This window comes from Pongo abelii, chromosome 2 (assembly GCF_028885655.2).
Source record: "Pongo abelii isolate AG06213 chromosome 2, NHGRI_mPonAbe1-v2.0_pri, whole genome shotgun sequence".
NCBI lineage: Eukaryota > Metazoa > Chordata > Mammalia > Primates > Hominidae > Pongo > Pongo abelii.
Window position 1 is genome coordinate 153,314,082 of NC_085928.1, and position 20,088 is coordinate 153,334,169.

The 20,088-nt window shown below is 38.2% G+C and overlaps 1 protein-coding gene across 1 annotated transcript in view; it reads right to left on the reverse strand.

Annotated features, from left to right (window-relative positions):
* Positions 1-18,768, reverse strand: part of SLC9A9 (solute carrier family 9 member A9) — a 591,979-nt gene extending 573,211 nt beyond the window's left edge. Inside the window, exons 1-2 of the mRNA XM_024245123.3 lie at positions 18,373-18,768; positions 2,362-2,564 (exon numbers count right to left, since the gene is read on the reverse strand). Coding sequence (XP_024100891.1) covers positions 2,362-2,564; positions 18,373-18,547 — 378 coding nt within the window. The 5' untranslated portion in view covers positions 18,548-18,768. The remainder of the gene's footprint in view (positions 1-2,361; positions 2,565-18,372) is intronic.
* Between the last annotated feature and the right edge of the window lie 1,320 nt (positions 18,769-20,088).

Here is a 20,088-nt window from a genome sequence, read left to right on the forward strand (position 1 = left end):
CACATTTTACTAATTCCTGGCATATATTAAGCATTCAAACATTATCTAATAGTAGCAATGGTAGCGTTATTTTTGGAGGTAGTAGAAGTGGCAATGACATTGGCAGCGGTATTGCAGTGGCAATAGTACTAGTAGTAGTACTGGTAGTAACAATGGTACAATGTAAAGGCCCCACGTTAGCCAGACACTTTATACACATCATCTCATTTGAACATCAAAACAATCCTGCAGAATAGGTTTTAAGCTCCTCACTTCACAAATAAGAAAGTTGGGGATTAGGAAGCTTAAGAAACTCACAGAAGGGGGATGGAAGATCTATCTAATCCTAATTTTGTTTAACCATTACTCAATATTACCTCCTTAGAAGCCTCCCAAAGGAGAATCCTCAGTAAGGAAGACAGGCTACGGGTTGTTCAGTTTTGCAGATTAACTAGTGTCCCCCAGCATTGCCACATAAGCAACAAATGTGTATTGTGACATACTCCAGGTATTTATAAACCAAATCTTTTCCCCTTAAAGCCATGTAATATAGTAAGTATGCTAGTAGATGCCCCTTTCTATACCAGCAATGAGAGGAGGACTTAGTCAGGTTGCTGAGTCACCTGTTCCCATCTCCAGATGCTATGATTGACAAGTTCATCTAGAAACTACTTGAGCCACTCAAGGTCAAGTAAACATTTTATGTACCGAACTTGCAGAGCTCATAATCCACTCACTGAAAACACCAAGAGGGCTCCAGCAACTTAGACGTTTTCTCCATCTCTTGCCTTAATTTTTCAAAAGCAAACATTTGGCTGTGGATGCTGATGAAGGAATAAATATGTCAATAATTCAATAACAGCATTTCTGATCAGGCATTTATTGGCAATCCTGTTCAAGAATATAATTGCTACAGCAACAAGGATAATTATGAGCATTTGGTGGGAGGAGAGGTGTCAACCTATTTGAAGAAATAGTGCTGTATAGAAATGCAGATAAAAATGTGTAGGAGAGTGAAGAGAGAAATAATTTATGTCCAGGTACTAACCAAAGGTAAAACTCAAGAATGTATTTTAATTTAAATCCTATGTTGCTAACAAGTTTAAAAAATATTTATTTTAAAAGAGATAATTTATTATTATTATATAAACAAAAAGAAACACATGGAAGAGATAATCCAAAACAGATAGTCCAAAAGCAGTGGCAGATCTAGAAGTTGCTCCTCTTTATTTCAGAAATGCATTATCTAATTTGCTTTTTTTGTGCTTCAATTTACTTTCCCAAGTCTGATTTAGGCTAATATTATAATTAGTTTGACTTTCCTGAGTCCTCACCAAGTGCTAGGAGGAAGTTAATCTAAAAATGTGCTAGTGGAAGATAATATGAAAACAATTATTATAAATTAGTCATCTTGACTGAGGAAAAATGGCAGACCAAGTACCTCCTCTTCTGCCCCAAACCTCTTAAAACGGAAAAAAAAAAAGGTGTGTTTTAACATAAAAACTAAGTACATATGGGATAAAAGTGAAACAATGGACTTCCATAATGTCAGAAAATTCTCAGCTCTGACCTGAAAAAAAATCTCAAATAAGTGATGTGAGATCCTGGTTCTTAGTACACACTTGTTAAACAGGAATTCATGTATTCCAAAGACTGATCCAGGGTGTACAAGGCGCCACAAAAGATAACCTCACCTGATTTCTGACCCAGATTCCTGAGAGCAGAAGAAAGTTTTCCTTCCAGTAACTGAAGCAGTTCACAAATTTGCAATTATGAAACTATTTTTAAAAGATGAGTCATTTCACAATTTTTTTTCTGCCTAAAATTCCCTAACCAAACTGATAGAGTCACGATTTCTTGAGACTGACTGCATGTCAGTGTATTTATACATAGCCAAGTGGCCAGTGTTTTGTGTTGGTAGCCAAAAGCCAGTCATCCTAGGTTTCAAGGTTTGCAAGTGAAAATGTTTTTATTCTATTCCATTTTCCCTTTGGCTTAAGAAAGATTTGAACTGCACATTCAGCTGGCATTATATACAAAGGTGCTTAAAGCACATGTGTGAAAACTTGAATCAAGTATCAGGAAAGGCAGAGTTGATAAATGTTTTTTTCTTTTAACCAAATATAACTGTGGCTTGCAGAAAAACAAAAAAGAAAACCTTTCTTTCCTAACTTCTAGGAAAAAAAAATACAGACAACTCAGTTTGTAATAAGGGTATAACTCAGGGTTTGACTCCTTAGTCAATTAACGTCTCCAACAGAGTGGTGTTAAAATAGGCATATATGTGTGTGTGAATGCATTATATATAAAGTATAAAGGCTCAAAAATGATGCAATTATTTATACCATAAAACAAATATATAATACCAGACAGGATCCTTACCTTTTCAAGTATAGCATTGCCTTGATGAGGATTGATGTTGTGCTGACTTATTTCTCTTTTGTATTTATATTCATAAACTTGGTCAGTGATATTAACCAGCAGAGTTGATGGACTGAAAGTTAGTTTTACACAGTCATAGACAGTTCCACTTTCAATATCAGTTGGTGCTGTAGCATATCGTAAAATTAGTCCCATTATGAGGCCTAAAAAAAAAAAAGAATAAATAATGGTACTGGAGGAAGGCAATCTAAAATGCCACTATTGGAAACCTATATGATTTGGAACCTTCAGAAGTGACAGGAGAAAGTGTTGGGTTATTGCCTGGTTTAGAAAAGTGTTCACTTTTGCATGGATACCAGTTCAACATAATATAGTGTTAAAATATTTGTAGTGAGCACCATTGCTTGAATACTCAGCAAATCTTCCCATTTTTTTTCTTCCTAGTGGACCTACCAATTTTGAAGAGAAAAGATACCTAACTCCTTCTATCCATCCAAATACTTCAAGAAAACCTTTGCTCTGTGATAGACACTGAGCCATCTAATCAGGAGATGGAATTCCCCTGGGAGTGTTTCTGGTACACAGATTAGCACAAATCTCAGTTATCCCCATCAGATTTTATTATGTCACACCCCATGGTTGGGGTGAGAGGTGTTCTTGTTCTCTCTCTCAGGACATGACCAAGGCAATATAGTTCTTTTTTTTTTTTTTTCTGGCAGGTATCTGTGACCATAAGTAGATCCAGTCCAAGAATGCAGCCAATATACTGAGGAGGGTAGGACTAAGATACTAGCAGAAGACAGAACCTAGGTGTTGAAGGACATCACAGAGCCACTAGATCAACCAGCCTGCCCTAGAGCTACCCTAACTCTAAACTTCTTGCTGTGTGATATAATATTCTCTAATTTTTCCGTTTTGAATCAAGTTTCTGGTTACTGGTAGCCAAATGCATTCTAATGATACCACATTCCTTTTCATAAGCAATTCAACCTAAGTGATAATCCTTGACTTTTTAAGTTTTTAAACTCTGTTAAGATGCTCATGGCAATCTGATAACTGGGCTTTTAAAATGTGGATTTATTAACAAGCAACAAAGAAACATCAGAAGCCTAAACTTTGTCAGTTTAAAATTAGGACTGAGGTATGTGTTTTGGGATAAATGATCCAGAGTTCACTCTTTAAAATATCTAATTTTGGAGATTTTACCTTTCTTATGAATCTGGTAATCTAATAATCTTTTATTTCTTTAGTAAAACATTTTTGGGGTGCATATTGTGCACCAGACATTTATAGATATAAAATTAGAATACAGGCCCAGTCTTACAGGAGCTCGTTTGTATAAGTGAAGATTCATGAGCAAACAGTTATAATAAAACGTGACATGTGCTATGACCACTGGGAAGCACTCTGTGATACATGAGTATAGACAGGGGGTATTCCGAAGCCCTTTGAATTATGCAAAGCTTGAGATGAATCTTAAAAGGTCACATAGATTTGTCCAGATGAGCTGAATCGGAATGAGTTGGGATCCAGTTTGCACATATGGGTAGCAGCACATAACAGCAGAGACAGCTGGGATGCTCTCCCTGTGTGTAGATCAGGATCTATGCTCTCCCTGTGTGTGGAGTTGCTATTGGCAAGTGGCTGCTCGGCCAGGGGCTATGCTTCCTGATTGTCTTGCATCTGGCTGGTTCTTACCAGTGGAAGAATATTGGGATACTGTGTAAGAAATCACTAGTGATAACCTTACTAACACAATGCAAATATACAGAAAGACATAAGAAATCTGCTGCATTTAGGGAGTCACTAGTGGTGTAAAAAGAGAATAAATAGAAAGAGAGACAGAGAGAGACTCTAGACCTAGACCATAGGCAGAGCCAGGTCAGAAAGAGGCTCCTCTCTCATGCTGAGAGGTTTTGATTTTTAACCCAATGGTAATGTAGAACTATTGAAAGATTTGAGGCAGGGGAGTAAAACAATCAGACTTTCATGTAAGAACCATCACTTTGGCAACAATATTGAGAACTAATCAGAGTGAGAGATGAGAATGCAAGCAGATTTCTTTCAAGAATATTTTTATTTTATTATTCCTGCTTCAGTGTTTGGCTGACTCCTCTAGAGTAATTAGAAAAATTGTGTCCAAATCTCTGGGTGCAAGAGAAAATAAGTGATAGATATGTAACCCTCACTGAGTGCTTGATCCACCACAGCACAGTAGGCAACCTTCCATGCTCAGTGTTGAATGACGACAATAAAACTTAGTCAGGAGCAAGAAGGGAACATAGATCATCTACACTCTACCTGGCTTAGGGTGCTTGCATAAGAACATCATTTTTTCAACACACATTGCTTAGAAAGGATTTAATTCCTAAAAGTTATTCAGCAAGTACCATGAATGACACCATTACTACTCTTTCTACTTCTACAAAGAAGGGAAGCACAAGAACTATCTGCATGGGGCCTAAATGGAAAGCATCCATATTAATGTCATTTGAAATTCCTAGTGGGTGAGCCACTTTTTTCTTTTTTTTTACAAAATGCTTTCAATGGAACAACAAGAAATAAACAGAAGTGTCCACTATTATTTCCCAAGCAGAGAAAGCAAGTCTTTGTCATAATAGTGATGGCCTGGTGCCTAGTGTGGTTAAATTCATACAAGACCTCCAAACCTTAATGGCCCTGACTATCCCTCTGCACTAGCTCTGGCCTCATCCTTTGAGAAGAAGCACATTGAAGTGAATGGAGGAAGCTGCTTGCTGCCATTGTGGCAGAGGTGACCAGATGTAATATCCATGAAAATGTACCTCTCAGATAGATCTCCCACTCTGAGGAGGCAACTGACCAGTGGTCTCAGCTTCTCTGCTCTGGAATCCATCACCACTTTCACACTGAGGTCAGGCTCCCAGCTGATGAGTGAACGCAGAAGGGATACTAAGGAAGGGAGATGGGGACTCCTCTGAAGGGCAACCATGGCTCAGGGACCCAGCATTAATCTTGCCAAACTTTTCCTAGAATTGCACCACAGCCTAAGGATTTCCTACCCAGCTTTCCTTCCTTCTCTCTCTTCACAGGATTGGGCCTGCATCAAAACCTGACAGCTGTCCTGGCATCCTCATGCTCACTCCCCACATTCTCTAAAGGAATGAAAATCTTTTGTACAATGAATCTCTTTCCAGCGTCTGCTTCTTGGAGGACCCAAATTAACACACTCACCAAAAGGCTTCAGCCCTCCTTTTCCCCAAATCCCAAGGGTTGAGAAGAACCAACATCTTGCCAGATGGTAAGAGCCAGTGTGAAAAATCTCAGCCTCCTAGCACATCTGGTTAAAAAACCCATGCACTCATTTGTGCACCCTTGCTGCAGCAGCGGCAGCTGGAAAATCCTTATTTGTCAGAGGCTACTTACCCATAGAGCCTCATAATGCTTTTTATAGTGAAACATCTACTCAATGTTTTAGCCATATGCTGACAGAAATATGGAGTGTTGAATTAATGTACACTGACACAATATTGTATATGAGTAGGTGACAGATAAAGTAGGACTGCTAGTAGAAAGAAAATATTAATGAGAGTGGGTTGTTTTTATACCACACAAAGATACAAGATTAAGAAAGCAGAAATCATTTGTCCACAGAAGAAGGAAAGAGGAGACTGGCTGCCACGGCTTATGAACAGCACAAAAGCACCACTCTTGTTGGTAAACCATGAAACCAGGCCTCTTCTTGCTGGAGGAGAAAAGAAGCCAGCCTGTCCCTGCAAAGGGATACCCACCCAGTCCATGTGCAAACAGCCCTGGCCCCAGGTTGCGGTTCCTGCATACACAACACTTCTCTGAGATCTGTCCCCTGGCCAGTTGGTAGCATCTCCTTCTCTAGGAAGGAACTCTAGTCTCGATGTATCCCTCTGCTTCTTCAAGTCTGGGCATCTGGGTATCTAGGGTGACAGCAGAGTGTACCTGCACTTTAGCGAACCCTGACTTCTCTCCACAGCCTACAAGTCCCACAGAAAGCATGGACAATGGACTTCATTCCTAAAGCACTCACTATCCTAAAATGTCCCTTTTAAGTCCCACCTGTAGGCACCAGAACCCTGATAAAGTCTGTGCTCATTGAACGCCTTCATCTTTGCATTCTGACAGCATTTATTGTTTGAACCACACACTTTAGAGACCAGTTTTATAAAGACATATTATTCAGTGCTTCTTTACAGATCTTGGCTTTTCTCCTCAACTAGACAATGAGACTGTTTAGGGCAGAGGCTCTGTGCTGTTCTTTAGGGCAGAGGCTCTGTGCTATTCTTTATCTCTTTTCCTCTAGAAAAGCCAAGCACTTTGGGCAGAATTGTAGCCCAACTTTCTCCAAGTCCACAAGCTCCCTGGAGTCAAGAAGAAAAGGATCCTCCGAGTTTATGTAGTCAGTCAGTTACCAACATTTTAAAGTATCACAAATAAGGAACATCACACCAAATGCTGTGATGTCCCTGTCCTTGCAGAGTGTTCAACATAACTCTTATATAGCACATGCATGGCATACAGTTGATAGCATGATGTTTGTGAGAGAAGAAAGAAGAGAGGGGACAGAAGGAAGGAGGAAACAGCCTCAGGATTACTCAAACCAAGGAACATTAGAAAGATGAGCCTTACCTTCCTGAACTGATTCTCATTTTATTATCCACATTGAAAATAAGAGAAAACTCCAGTCCCTTACTCTATTACTCCCTTATTGCATGTTCATGCCACAGACACCTAAGGCATTGCTCTAGGACTTGTAGGAGTTATTATAAAGATAAATAAAATATGGTTTTGCCCTTAAAATATTAAAATGTCTTAATCTACCAGCCCCTTCCCTTCTGCCAAATCCTGCCATCCTAATTTCCAGTAAGAATAAGGTATAACAAGTATTTACTAAATTTTTTATATGAAGTCTGCATTTCATAACCAATTTCCCTTGCATCCTATTGACGGTCATTCCACATGATGCTGAAGCATTTTCTTAAAGTGGCTTTTCTTACAGAAATAAAAAATAGGGACTTACTTTTTTAAAAAGCTTAAATAAAGCAGATTTCAGAATGTTTTTTAAAACACAAAAGTGTTCTAAAGGAGATTTTAATCTCTTTGGCTGTGTTTAACACTATAATTGTGTCCAGACACCATCACACAGAGTTCCCCACTGCTTGGCACAACTCTAGCCAGATCGCTTTAGACTCCATTCCTATAGAAGTAGAGCTTCCCCAGAGTTGCACAATGCAGCAGGCACAGCTATATACATATGCCTAATTAGACTGTTACAAAGGTCTATATTTAAGTGCTACATGATGTTGGAAGAATTTAGGAGGCTAAAGCAAATGCAGTTAACACATGAAGATTGTAGGAGAACTGAGTTTTGCAGTTCTTTCACTCTCACTGCATTGAGTGGCTACCAAGAATAATCTAGATTAATGAGGCATCGCCAATTCTCTAAAATAAGAAGATATAGCCTCAAATCATGTAATATTATATAATATCATATTTCAGCCTGGTAAGTGTATCAGGTCCTATTGATTGCCAGCCCAATATCTATCCTTGTTTACCCCACAAAGCCCTGGTTTATTTGCTGTCCACCCCTCCACACATAGCCATATGCTCATGGGAAGTTGAACTCACTCCAGCTCCGGGGATGTTCTCACTCTCCCTGCTGATCTGGTTCTGGAATGGGTATGTGACCCTATTCCTGCCAATAAGAAGTGAAGGGAATTTGCTAGGGAGCTTCTTAGAAAGGTTTTCACATACTACAGAAGAGATGAGCTCTCTTCTTTTCCAGTATATTAATGGGCCCAGTTAGGACACCAGGCACTGGCATAGCCACTTCACTGCCAGCCTGATGTTGAAGTCAGCACTGAAGGTAGCAGAAGAGAAAAGGAAAGAACCTTGGTTTTTGACGACAAAAGTAGGTGCTGAATCAAACAGAGTTGAAGACTACTATTCTCTGGACTTCCAGTTATGGGAGATAATAAATGTCTTTATTGCTTAATTCTGTTTCTGTCAGGGTTTCTGTTACTTGCAACTGAATGCATCTTAACAGATAGAAAAGCCATTGGTTTTCTTGTCACAAAGCAATGTACAAAGTTTTAAGGGACCCTAAAGAAAAGATCAACTAACCCCACCCCCTACAGTATTGGAAAAACTTAATAGAAGAGGTTCTCAAGGATGTGTAACAGTTCACCAAGTAGAGAAGACGACATGTTGTTTTAGGGAGAGGTATACAGAAATCAAGGAGCCCAGCATCAATGACGCACATCAAGCAGTTTGGGATGGGCACTCAGGGCAGTGCAGGCAAAGGGCTTTGGCACAGCAGAGGACTGGAGAGTGTTCAGGAGGGAGAGGGGGTTGGCAAGGTGGTCGGCAAGGTGGTCTTGAGGAAGAACCGAGCGAGTTCCTTGTTGGGAGGCAGATTTGCTCTGTTTTAGAGCAGAGGAAACAGCATTGGAGATAATTATTTGAAGACAGAAAAGAGAATTGAGGGACAGAGAGGACACGGAGAGGAAGTTAACATCATATTTAGTCTATATTTACATAACGGACAATTTAGAACATCTGAGTGGAAGAATTCCAAGATGAAAGGAATAACGCTCAAGGAAGAATGTTCTTTACCATCATTAGAACTTTGTATAATGCAAGACTTTAAGGCAGGGAATCTGTGACATTATCATTTCAGTCACTCAGATTAAAAAATTATGAACTAGGGATTCAAATGTGAGCATAAAGAAGAAGGAAATAGTCTGAAAAATAATTTAAGGACACCAAATCAGTGAACAACATTTAACTGTACGATAGTATTCACAAAGATCAGATTTTAACTGCATCTACAAAATTTTTAACTTTTTATTTGATATTTATGCCTTCCTATTTTATAAAAGTCTCTTTTAGAAAATGAATTTAGAGAGATAATATGGGTTTGAACTTCAAATATCTAAATGCATTTCCTAATGTTTTCCTTTTCGGCAATTTAGTTTTGCTCTGAGATTAGTCAGGGGTGGAACAAAAAGTAAAAACGTATAATGTAGTAACAACATATAATGCCTTCTGTTTTTGGTGGGGGAGTTTGTTCTTTCTCTGTTCTCCCACCAACTTTTTAAATTAAAAAAACTAAGGAAACTATAGGTCTTGCTAAAAAGTCACAATTTATTGCTCTGTACTAGCTCACCATCAACTTGTTTTGGTGAAGGTTCCCAGAATGATTTCAGAACAGGTCTGGGACACCTGCCAATTAAGAGAACCCCATTAAATTCCAAAGTGGAAAGTAGTCCATGAAGCTAATTAACCTTGTGATGACTTGTTCAAAGTTTCCCTCTTCTCACAGGACAGAGTCATATGAAAACTGCCAGAAAGTCCCAACCATCAGATCCTCCATCAGAGTGGGGTGTCTAATGTCCACAATCCATCCTTGGTTCCCAACAGACAACACACACACACACACACACACATCACAAGCGCACACATGCACACACATATAAGACATATGTAAACATACATGCACATACATAGACACAAAACACATGCAAGCACATACAAACACACACATACACATATACACAATGTACACACTTCACAAAACTCTGGGATTTCTAACAGTATAATAGATAACTTTTCTTTAGAAACTATCTCAGCCATCAGCTTATATATAGCTAACATCCTTCCTTGCAATCATCTTAGGAAGTTGACAGAAGAAACATAGAAATAGAGATGTCTAACTAGATGTATACTGAATAAACAGATGGTTTCTTACTTTGTAATGTTTATACAACACAATTTATTTTTTTCTCAAACCAGAGGTGGAGACATTACAAAGTGTTATAGACGGTGAAAAAAGGACTCTTTAGTAAAGGGAGATGGTCTTCCAACCCTCCCCCTTTCACCATAGGAGAGTAATGGGATAAGAAAGAAATAAGAGAAAACAGAGGAAATGAAACTAGGCACTATATTTCAAGTTTATTTTCCTAGCAAAGTAGTTCTCAAACTTCAGTGCATCAGAACCTCCTGGAAAGTTTGTTAAAACACAGTTTGCTGGGCCCCACCCACCCCAGAGTTTCTGATTCCCTAGGTCTGGGCTGTGAACTACGTATTTGCATTTCTAACAAGTTCTCTGGTGCTGGTCAGGAAACACACTGAGAAGCATTGTCCTATAAGACAGTAGTTCCTACCAACATGAGTCCTCACAGTCTCGAAATTCCATCAAAACCCATACCATCTTGGGCTCATGCACACAGATTTCAGAGCTTGGAAAACCCAGAAGCATAGTTAATGGTTCTACCTTCAGTATCTTCCAAAAATTAAATTCAGTTTAACTAACATATGATGAAAGCCTATTTTGTATGATTCATATAAATTCACAGTCCCTCCTCAAACTATTTATAGTACCTGTCCCACCCATTGTTTCAACCATAGACGTTTAAAAGCAGAAAGACCATGAACTTGCAACGTGACTATCCCTCAAGCTGGGACAATGTTTCCAGGTAGGCTTGGAATATTTCAACTCCAGCTACTTAATATGGGTGTATTTTCATAGTATTGCTCCCATTCTGTTTCCCACAGTGGGCTTTTTGCTATAGACAGTGGAACATTTCTGAGGCTTCAAGGTACAGGAGAAACTTAACTACTTTTACCCTCAATCATTCCCTACCCTGACTTCATGGGACAGTTGCATATCAAGAGCAGACTTGGACAAGAGAACAACTGCAGCAAGAATTTGAGAGTGCTGGCTTTCAAAAGAGTGTTCTTGCCAATTATTCTGGGCAGAGTTGGTTAAGTCATAAGTTTTCCGAGTTTCTGTTTCCTTATATGCGAACTAAAGATGATCTTGCCTGTTTAGCATGGTTGTTGTGAGGATTAGTGATAATGTATATAGTTACATATCTCAATCTCTACCTCTATTCTGTAAACTTCCTAAGGTACCATCATCTGGCACAGAGCAAACAGTTAATTAAAAAACAGCAATTAAAAACAGCAATTACTCTAGGACTACATAAGCGATAGAGGTGAAAGAACAGATGTTATATAACCCTGAATTTGAGTACAGCCCTGTTGATTATCAGCAAGTTACTTTCTCTCTCTCAGTGTTGGTTACCTCATCTGTAATATGAAAATGATAACATGCCCCCTACACACACACACACACAAACACACCCACGTTTAAGATAGCAGATAACCACATGAAGCCAAACTGCTAAGGTTTGAGACCTAGCCCTGGCATTTAGTAGATGTGCAACTTTGGTCAAGTTACTTAATGTTTTAGTACCTCAGTTTTCCTACCTAAAAAATGGTTGTTGTAAGGATTAAATGCGTTAATATATGTAAAGTACTTTTAACAGCATAGTTTATATCAGGAATGCTATTTGTGTTAGCTTTTTTTATTTTTGTATATCAACTTTTTGACATAATAGATGTTTAACAAACATCTATTTTAGATGTTTAGTAAACATCAGCTCTCCATATCCTCACTTCGTTAACTACATAACATTAATTCAATTTAGACTGTATATGATATCTACATAAATAATTTGAATCATAAATCTATTTTCTTGATATGCACATTCATTAGCCTTTCAAACACTGAGGGGGGAATCCTTCGAGGCACCACAGTAGTTTGCAGTAAAGTTTCATCTATAGTTTCTTTGAGATTCAGAATATAGTTTATTCATTTATTTAGTTTATTTATTCAAAATATAGAGGCTCTCTTCTTTTTTTTTTCTTTTTTGATACGGAGTCTTCCTCTGTCACCTAGGTTGGAGTGCAATGGTGCAATCTCGGCTCACTGCAACCTCCGCATCCCGAGTTCAAGCAATTCTCCTGCCTCAGCCTCCCGAGTAGCTCGGATTACAGGCACCCGCCACTATACCCGGCTAATTTTTGTATTTTTTAGTAAAGATAGAGTTTCACCATGTTGGTCAGGCTGCTCTCGAACTCCTGACCTCAGGTGATCCACTCGCCTTGGCCTCTCAAAGTGCTGGGATTACAGGAGTGAGCCATCATGCCTGGCCCGGCTATTTTTCTTAAAATCAACTTTTAAAAATATACAGAGTGCAGGCCGGGTGCGGTGGCTCACGCCTGTAATCCCAGCACTTTGGGAGGCCAAAGTGGGAGGATCACGAGGTCAGGAGATCGAGACCATCCTGGCTAACACGGTGAAACCCCATCTCTACTAGAAACACAAAAAAATTAGCCGGGCGTGGTGGCGGGCGCCTGTAGTTCCAGCTACTCGGGAGGCTGAGGCGGGAGAATGGCGTTAACCCAGGAGGCGGAGCTGGCAGTGAGCCAAGATCACGCCACTGTACTCTAGCCTGGGTGACAGAGCGAGACTCCATCTCAAAAAAAAAAAAAAAAAAAAAAGAACATACAGAGTGCAGTATGCCTTTCATTATTTTACCTGTCTCTGGCAAACGTATTAACACATGGAAAACATTGCACAACTCTCTGAAGTTCCTTAAAAATAAAGTTTTTTACACCAAAAGGGAGAAGAAGTTTCATATGCTGGGCTCCTAACCCTGATTACCTTTCCTGCAGATCCCTTCAAATTAAACCAGAGCTACTCTTGTTTTCATAAAAAATGCTTCGGCAAACTATGGAATACGCAGCCAGTCCTCACTATTGACTTGTTCTCCTCACCTTTCTGACAGGAATGCAACAGAATTTACTGAGCACTCCTTGCAAAATCAGAGCAGAAGCAGAAGTACTAACGGTGCTGAAACAACACTAACTAAAATCTTGTCTGAGAGAACAGACTGAATATCATTATAGGCTGCCATGTCCTGGAAGGAAAGCTTCTGGTTTGGGCTGGAGTGGCTGAAAGAAGCCGATGGTTGAACGCAGTCTTGGCCTGAATTTTGAAGGACTTTTGCAGCTGGAAGGGAGACATGTGACATCTGTTCCTTTCTTCCCCATTTTATAGATGAGAAAAATAAGGCCAGATGTAACATCACTTGCCCAAAATAATGCACCTAGCTACTGAAAAAAAAAATCATCATGATTAAGAAACTTAAATCTCCAGGGGAGCACATCAATATTTTCTCATAAAACATGCCACAGTGGAATAAGTAGAGCCTTGGAAGGACCTTCAGCCAGTGGGAAGGGGGTGAAGTAGTAGGAAGCATCTCCCACAGGCCTGGCAGTCAGGGAGGCTGGGCTGTCCTGGAGGAGGGTAAAATGGATCAGGAGGGTGTAGCCAACATGTCCAACAACCCAATTTAATCCTGAGGAACCTGCAGGGAGTGCTAGGAAGAAATTAATGCCTGCGGAAGATTTTTCAGGAAAGGTAATTTTTCAAACCTTGATGATTCACTATGTAATTGTATTTTCTTTTAATCTTGAAAAACTTGCTGTTGAGTGAATTAAATCGGTCCTATTTAACTGTTAAGCACATTCCTAAAGAATCAGAAAACCCTTTAATATGATATAGTTTAATGAATTCAAAATGTAAACTTTGTGCCTTGAAATTTGTTATGTGCCCACTAAACAGTGGCCACAATTTTTACATGAATTCAGAGACTAACTTCTATGGGAAGGCCAGAAAGTCAAAGGCAGAATTCTAAGAGGTTTAAATTGCTCTGTCCCTAAGCTCAGAGCCCAGCCCTCAAATGCACAGGATTATAAATGTCCTGTAAAGTATGGCAGCCCCCAGTGATATATAATGGAATTCTTAATGCTGTCAGGGAGCAAGGAGCAAATTTCATTTATGAGCACTGCACAGGGGATACAGGCCCTAAGTGAGTGGTACTAAGTGCACCAGCTGCTGTCAATCAATATTTTAACCGCTAATTGTCATTTATGCTTCCAGTCCAATTTAAATGAATATCATTATGGCTTATATTTTAAACCAGTTATGGATTCTAATCCTTCAATTTTGAAATGAGAACCATCGAATATCATAATAGATTACCCATTACTGTTCCTGGTGAAGCAAAAATATGGTTATAAAGCTGCCACTAATTTTTATAAGCTTCCTATGACCATTAATAACAAGAAAAAACGATTTTTTATATAATGGATTATTTATACTATTTGGAGTATCATATGAATCTCTGATTGACATAGAGTCTAGCCAAATGCCACACAAGTTTTCTTGGTCTCTACAAGTGTTCATATGATATTTTAAGGTCAACAACTTGAAAATTATTTCTAACAATAAATATAAAAGAACATTAAACATTCTGCTTGATCACTTTTCTCTGCATTTTTTAAACTGCTTATTTTCTAAGCCCCTGTTCTCTCGAATTTTTAAATTGGACTCTCAGGTACATTGATAAAATAGACTCAACATCTATTGAGTCTTCTAAAGAACATTTGACACATGTCAAAGGAATACTGGCAGAAAAGCACATGGGAGAATAGGCTGAAGTATTATAGGAAATTTGATGCTAGGGAAAAACATTTATCATTCTTGATATAGGACAAGTAATACATTATACAAATAGTGAGAGCAAGAACAGTACTCGGTGAAGTAGGGGAGTTGCTAGCCAAATTCATTGATAAGCATTAGGTGCAGGTCCACTAAATCTTACAATATATTTCATTACAACCATATGTGTCTGTAGCATGGAGATGACTGTTACAGTCTACTCTCAAATGTTCACTTCCTTAAGAATAAGAAATTTTAAAAGTTCAACTTTCTTTCTTTCTCTTTCTTTCTTTCTTTCTTTGAGACACAGTCTCACTGTGTCACCTAGGCTCGAGTGAAGGCTGGAGTGAAGTGGCACAATCATAGCTCAAAAAGCTTAAGTTTTAAACATAGTTTTGTTTCTTTTCTTCCCCTTTAGTTATCACCATGCCCCCATGCTCTTGCAAAAGCTATGAGTTTAATCCTTTAATGGAAAAGGGGATTGTACAATGTGGGATGCTGAAAATTCACTCTTTTAGACCTCCTGGAAAAGAGAATCTGGCTAATCCTGAAAGCTTAACCTTATGAGGATGCATCTAGATCCCACAGACACATCCTTTCTCCAGGAAAATTATTGCAATAATTTACTTATTTTTAAATATCTTAGCATCTCTTAGTAAAGAGATGGAGGTTGAATCCCACCTCAACAGCTAACTAATTACATGACTTTTATCTCTCTAAGTCCTCATTTGTTTGTCTGCAAAATGAGAATGCTGGATTTATGATCTTTAAGGCTCCTTCCCCATCTATGATTCCAAGTTCATTTATAGCTGTTGGACAATTAATTCACTTGGCATCTCCTTTCCCCGATCATTAAAAAGTGTTTACTAGAGTATCCCATCGTGTTCCTCTGGTGTAGTTTCAGACTATTTTATTACATTACTGATAGAAAGTTCCTAATAAGCATTTAAGATATAACATTTAGGACATCCCTGAAGAAGAAATGTGACAAGTCATGAATGCCACCCATATGGAGTACTTTCAGAAAACACAGGGAGAGTTCTTTCAGGTGAGCGTGAACCTTAGGAAGACATGCAGATGAGTGAAAGCACATGGACCAGCCATTAGTGGCTATTCAGTTTTGGAAAGTCCCTTCACTTCTCTGGGATTCAGCTTCTGCCTCTCTAAAATAAAGGGGATAGAGAAGATAACCTCTAAAATTCTCTGACATCCTAACAATTATGATTCTATGCCAAGAAAAAGTTAAACATCACTAAAATATGTCTTTTCATTGATTTATATAGTTCAAGAGAACTGAAAGATACTCAAAATTTCTAGTAATAGAATACGTATATATGCATATCTTCATAATTTTTATAATCCTTTTATGTTGCACTGGTTCAGAATTTGCTTTCAATAACTTTTACATTAAAAAACTCATGAAAGAAGAATAGGAATCAGAGAACCCAACTTAATTCCACTCATAAACTTTAAGCCTTATCTGCCTTAAGAACAGCAATTTAGAGAAATGTTACCTCAATAGCAGTGGTCAATGAACTATTATTTTATGATTTCAAGCACAATTTAAAAATATTTCAGAGTTTTTCAGGACTAAAGGTAATCTGGAATTTTTCAGGTTCAAAAGTAAGAGTTACTGTATGCATTGTGAATGCAAAATATAACTGAATTTTAGTAGGTTATCAAAACTTTTACAAAAACAATATCCCCACCGTTGAACTTGGTAAATAAGTCATAGTTCAATCAAATTCAGGGATGTGAAGAAATCTTTCCCTCTAATAAAGGTTGGCAATCTATTAAATCTGGGTAGTTTTGCTAAAGCACATATGTCCCTTTAATATGATATCAAGAATTACATTGTTTCTGGCTTCTCAGATTCTATTCCATATCCTTGCAGATTACTTATTAGTCAAGAGAAAAATTCTGTTCATGATGGAGACAGGCAAATGACAGGAACCTAGGGCTTCACATCTGATGGCATCACTTCCTTTTTGTTTGGCTATTTCTCTCCCACCTGATTGTGATTTTTTTTTCTCTTAAATGAGAGTTTTCTTGTGTCCGTTAAGACCTTCAATACTGGATGGGAATGGTGGCTCATGCCCGTAATGCCAGCATTTTCGGAGGCCAAGGTCAGAGGATCTCTTTAGGTCAGGAGTTGGAGACCAGACTGGGCAACATAGTGAGACCCTGTCTCCACTAAATTTTAAAAAATAAATAAAACAATACAGCAAAAAAAAATTTTTTTTTTTGCATTTGGGTTATGTTTTTTTTCTTTTTTTATTATACTTTAAGTTTTAGGGTACATGTGCACAACGTGCAGGTTAGTTACATATGTATACATGTGCCATGTTGGTGTGCTGCACCCATTAACTCGTCATTTAACATTAGGTATATCTCCTAATGCTATCCCTCCCCTCTCCCAGCAAAAAATTTTTAAAAGACCTTCAATACCAAGAAATTTAACTCTGTGCTCTGAATGGATCAGCATATCAGCTTCCTGAGCCTGAAATTTCTGCCTTATAGCTCAAGTATCTCACAGTGGGATCCACTTAAAGCTTAGGATTCCTTATGTTCTCAAATCACAACTATACACTGTTAATATCAGGACATCACAGGATTAGCATATACAATGTGCATTGATCTGTACCCTGAATCTCAGGCTTAGGAAAGGGTTTCGGGATTTCCAAAATGAGGGAACTCCAAATATAAAAGTATGTTGTTTGCTATAAATTATAGCAATGCCTTGCCTGTTGCCATTGTGTTCAAACTTCCTATCCATTATCAGGCTGAGATAAGATCAGTGAAGTAAACTATTTCATCAGTAACACCAGTAAAGACTAGTGTCTTTCATTTTACTTTAAAAGATGAGAGTACAGACAGATAATCTCTGTCAGACTTTATTAAACTTTCTGAAAGGAATAATACAGTAAGTTGCCCAGAAAGAGCAATACTGTAGGTGTTAAATATTTTTCCACACCTTGGCCTCCAATAAATAAATAAGTGATACATAACAAATAACACTAGCAATGATCATTATAAATTAGAACATCTGAAATCAGGCTAAGAAGTAAAAAGTACCACATAAAGAAACTTGTTTATTTATAACTTTTTATTATAAGAAAATAAAACATTGTTCATATAAATAAAAAGGACTTGGACACAATATTCTCTTAAGAGGGGTGGGGTTAGTTTCTGCAAGACTTCTTCTTGAAATTAGTTGATATAAGAGGAATTACTCCAGGCATTTTGAAGTGATGTTTTTTCTAGAACTTTGTAATGTTCATCGGTGCAGACAGTGAGAGAAGGCTGCTCTTTGTTACTGCAGAGCCATCACTTCCCAACATCATTACAAAAACAAACAGCTCGCCCTCAACTCCCCACATGACAATGGACCCTCATCTGTCAACAGACTTGCATTATGTGCCGTGTGAGAACATGACTATGACATTTGCTTTCGTGACATGGCAAATTTCGGCGGCTTGTCTGTAAAGAGATTAGCATTCGTTACGCTGCAGCACCTTTCATCAAACTAATGACATTTCAATCAGCACATTTTCTCCAGTTTCGGTACTTTGCTATCTGAGCACAAGTCTCTAATTACGCTCAAGCAACAAGTTTCACATCAATCTCACAATTTATGCACTCACCATACACCATTGCTCCTCCAGTTTCATGCAAGAAGCGGAATCGATGATTTTTAAATAACCAGATTGTCAAAATGGTAAGGATGAGCAAAAAATTGAAGACAAGCAGCTCCACCGCTCCCTGATGTTGAAACTGATACTCATCCTTTTCTGACATAACCCTTGACTGTCTCTCCATTCTCCAGTCTTCTTGGGATTCCTTAGATAAAAACCTGGGTAAGGGCTATTTTGTCAAGATTTGCCTAAGACAGTCTGACTGCCTGAGAATTTCAGAAGAAACACTGCCACTTTAGTTGCTACTTCACAAGCATTCTGCCCTGGCTTAGTATTCAGATGGCTTCTAGTTACAACTTCCTGTTTCTCTCTTAAAGCAGCCCTGTCTCTTTTCAAACTCCAGAGTGTGTGGTTTCATCACTGACTCTTAATGTCTTTAAATGATTCATCTCATGAAAATATCTTTCATACTGGAGAAATTTGCAAGCAGTGATTCTAAGATCTTGAATCATGGGCTTATTGTTCCAAACAAGTCTTCTTAAGCTGCATAAATATGAACTGTAGATTAATAATAAAAAAAGGTAGCCTTACACTAGCAACGTTTTCTAAGTTCAAAAAGCCAATTCCTGACTCACTCAACTTCACCTAAATGCAAGATCTTTCCTCTCTAACCAAAACCTGCCAAAGTGATGGGGATTGATAGCACAGTTATCAATCAGCCTCTGTGCTCTAAATGGATCAGCATATTAGCCTTCTGAAAAGATATTACACTGCTTAGCCTGAAACTTCCGCCTCATAGCTCAAGTATCTCACAATGGGATTCACTTAAGGCATAGGGTTTCTTATGCTCTCAAATCACGACTATACATTGTTTAAGAAAACCTGAAGTGATTTCACAGGATTTTTTTTTTTTTTATAGTTGAGAAGCAAGAAAGGATTTAGTATATGACTCTGTTTGGCCTTATATAATTGATAGTTGCAGAGCAGCATTTAAACTCTAAATCAATTTTTTTTCTTTTAACAAGAGAAAACAATGAAAGCAAAAGACAAAATTCCACCCCCATCTCTACAACTGTACTGTTTGGATATGTTGAAACAAAAAAGAAAAAAAACAAAACACATAACTTTGAAAGAGAAATTCACGCAGCCATCCTCAACAATGCTGCATGCATGGATTTTTCTTCATAGGGTTCCTGGTCTAGGCATCCAGGTCCCACAGAAATCTGCAATAGATCACAACCTCCTCTGTCCTGTGGCAAAACAATGTTGCTCACTGAGAAATGGTTCTGCCACCAGAAATGAAAGCTCTGTATTCACAGGATTCTGACCATACGAGTGATGATTCTTCAGATCATCTTCCATGTGGCAGGTTGCTTCTGTCTGATTTCATATTTTTCTACTTTAAAATAGTTCAAGATAATACCATGGGTTCTGCAGCTTTTTTTTCCTTTTCTTTCTTTTTTCTTAGCAAATGTTATGATCTGCTTGCTTTTAACACTTGATCCTATAACACATTTGGGTATATCCTGGGGTTAAGTGATTTTTTTTTTCATTTTTTACCATATCATTGTAATTTAGGAGTATTAATCACCTATGATCCCCATTTTGACAGAATTAATACTTAATTTATACAATATGATTTCTTATTGAGTAGGCTGAGCCCAAATGCGTCCTGAAACAATTTTTGTCACTAAAAGCTAAAGGTCAAGCATGTAATATTATTGG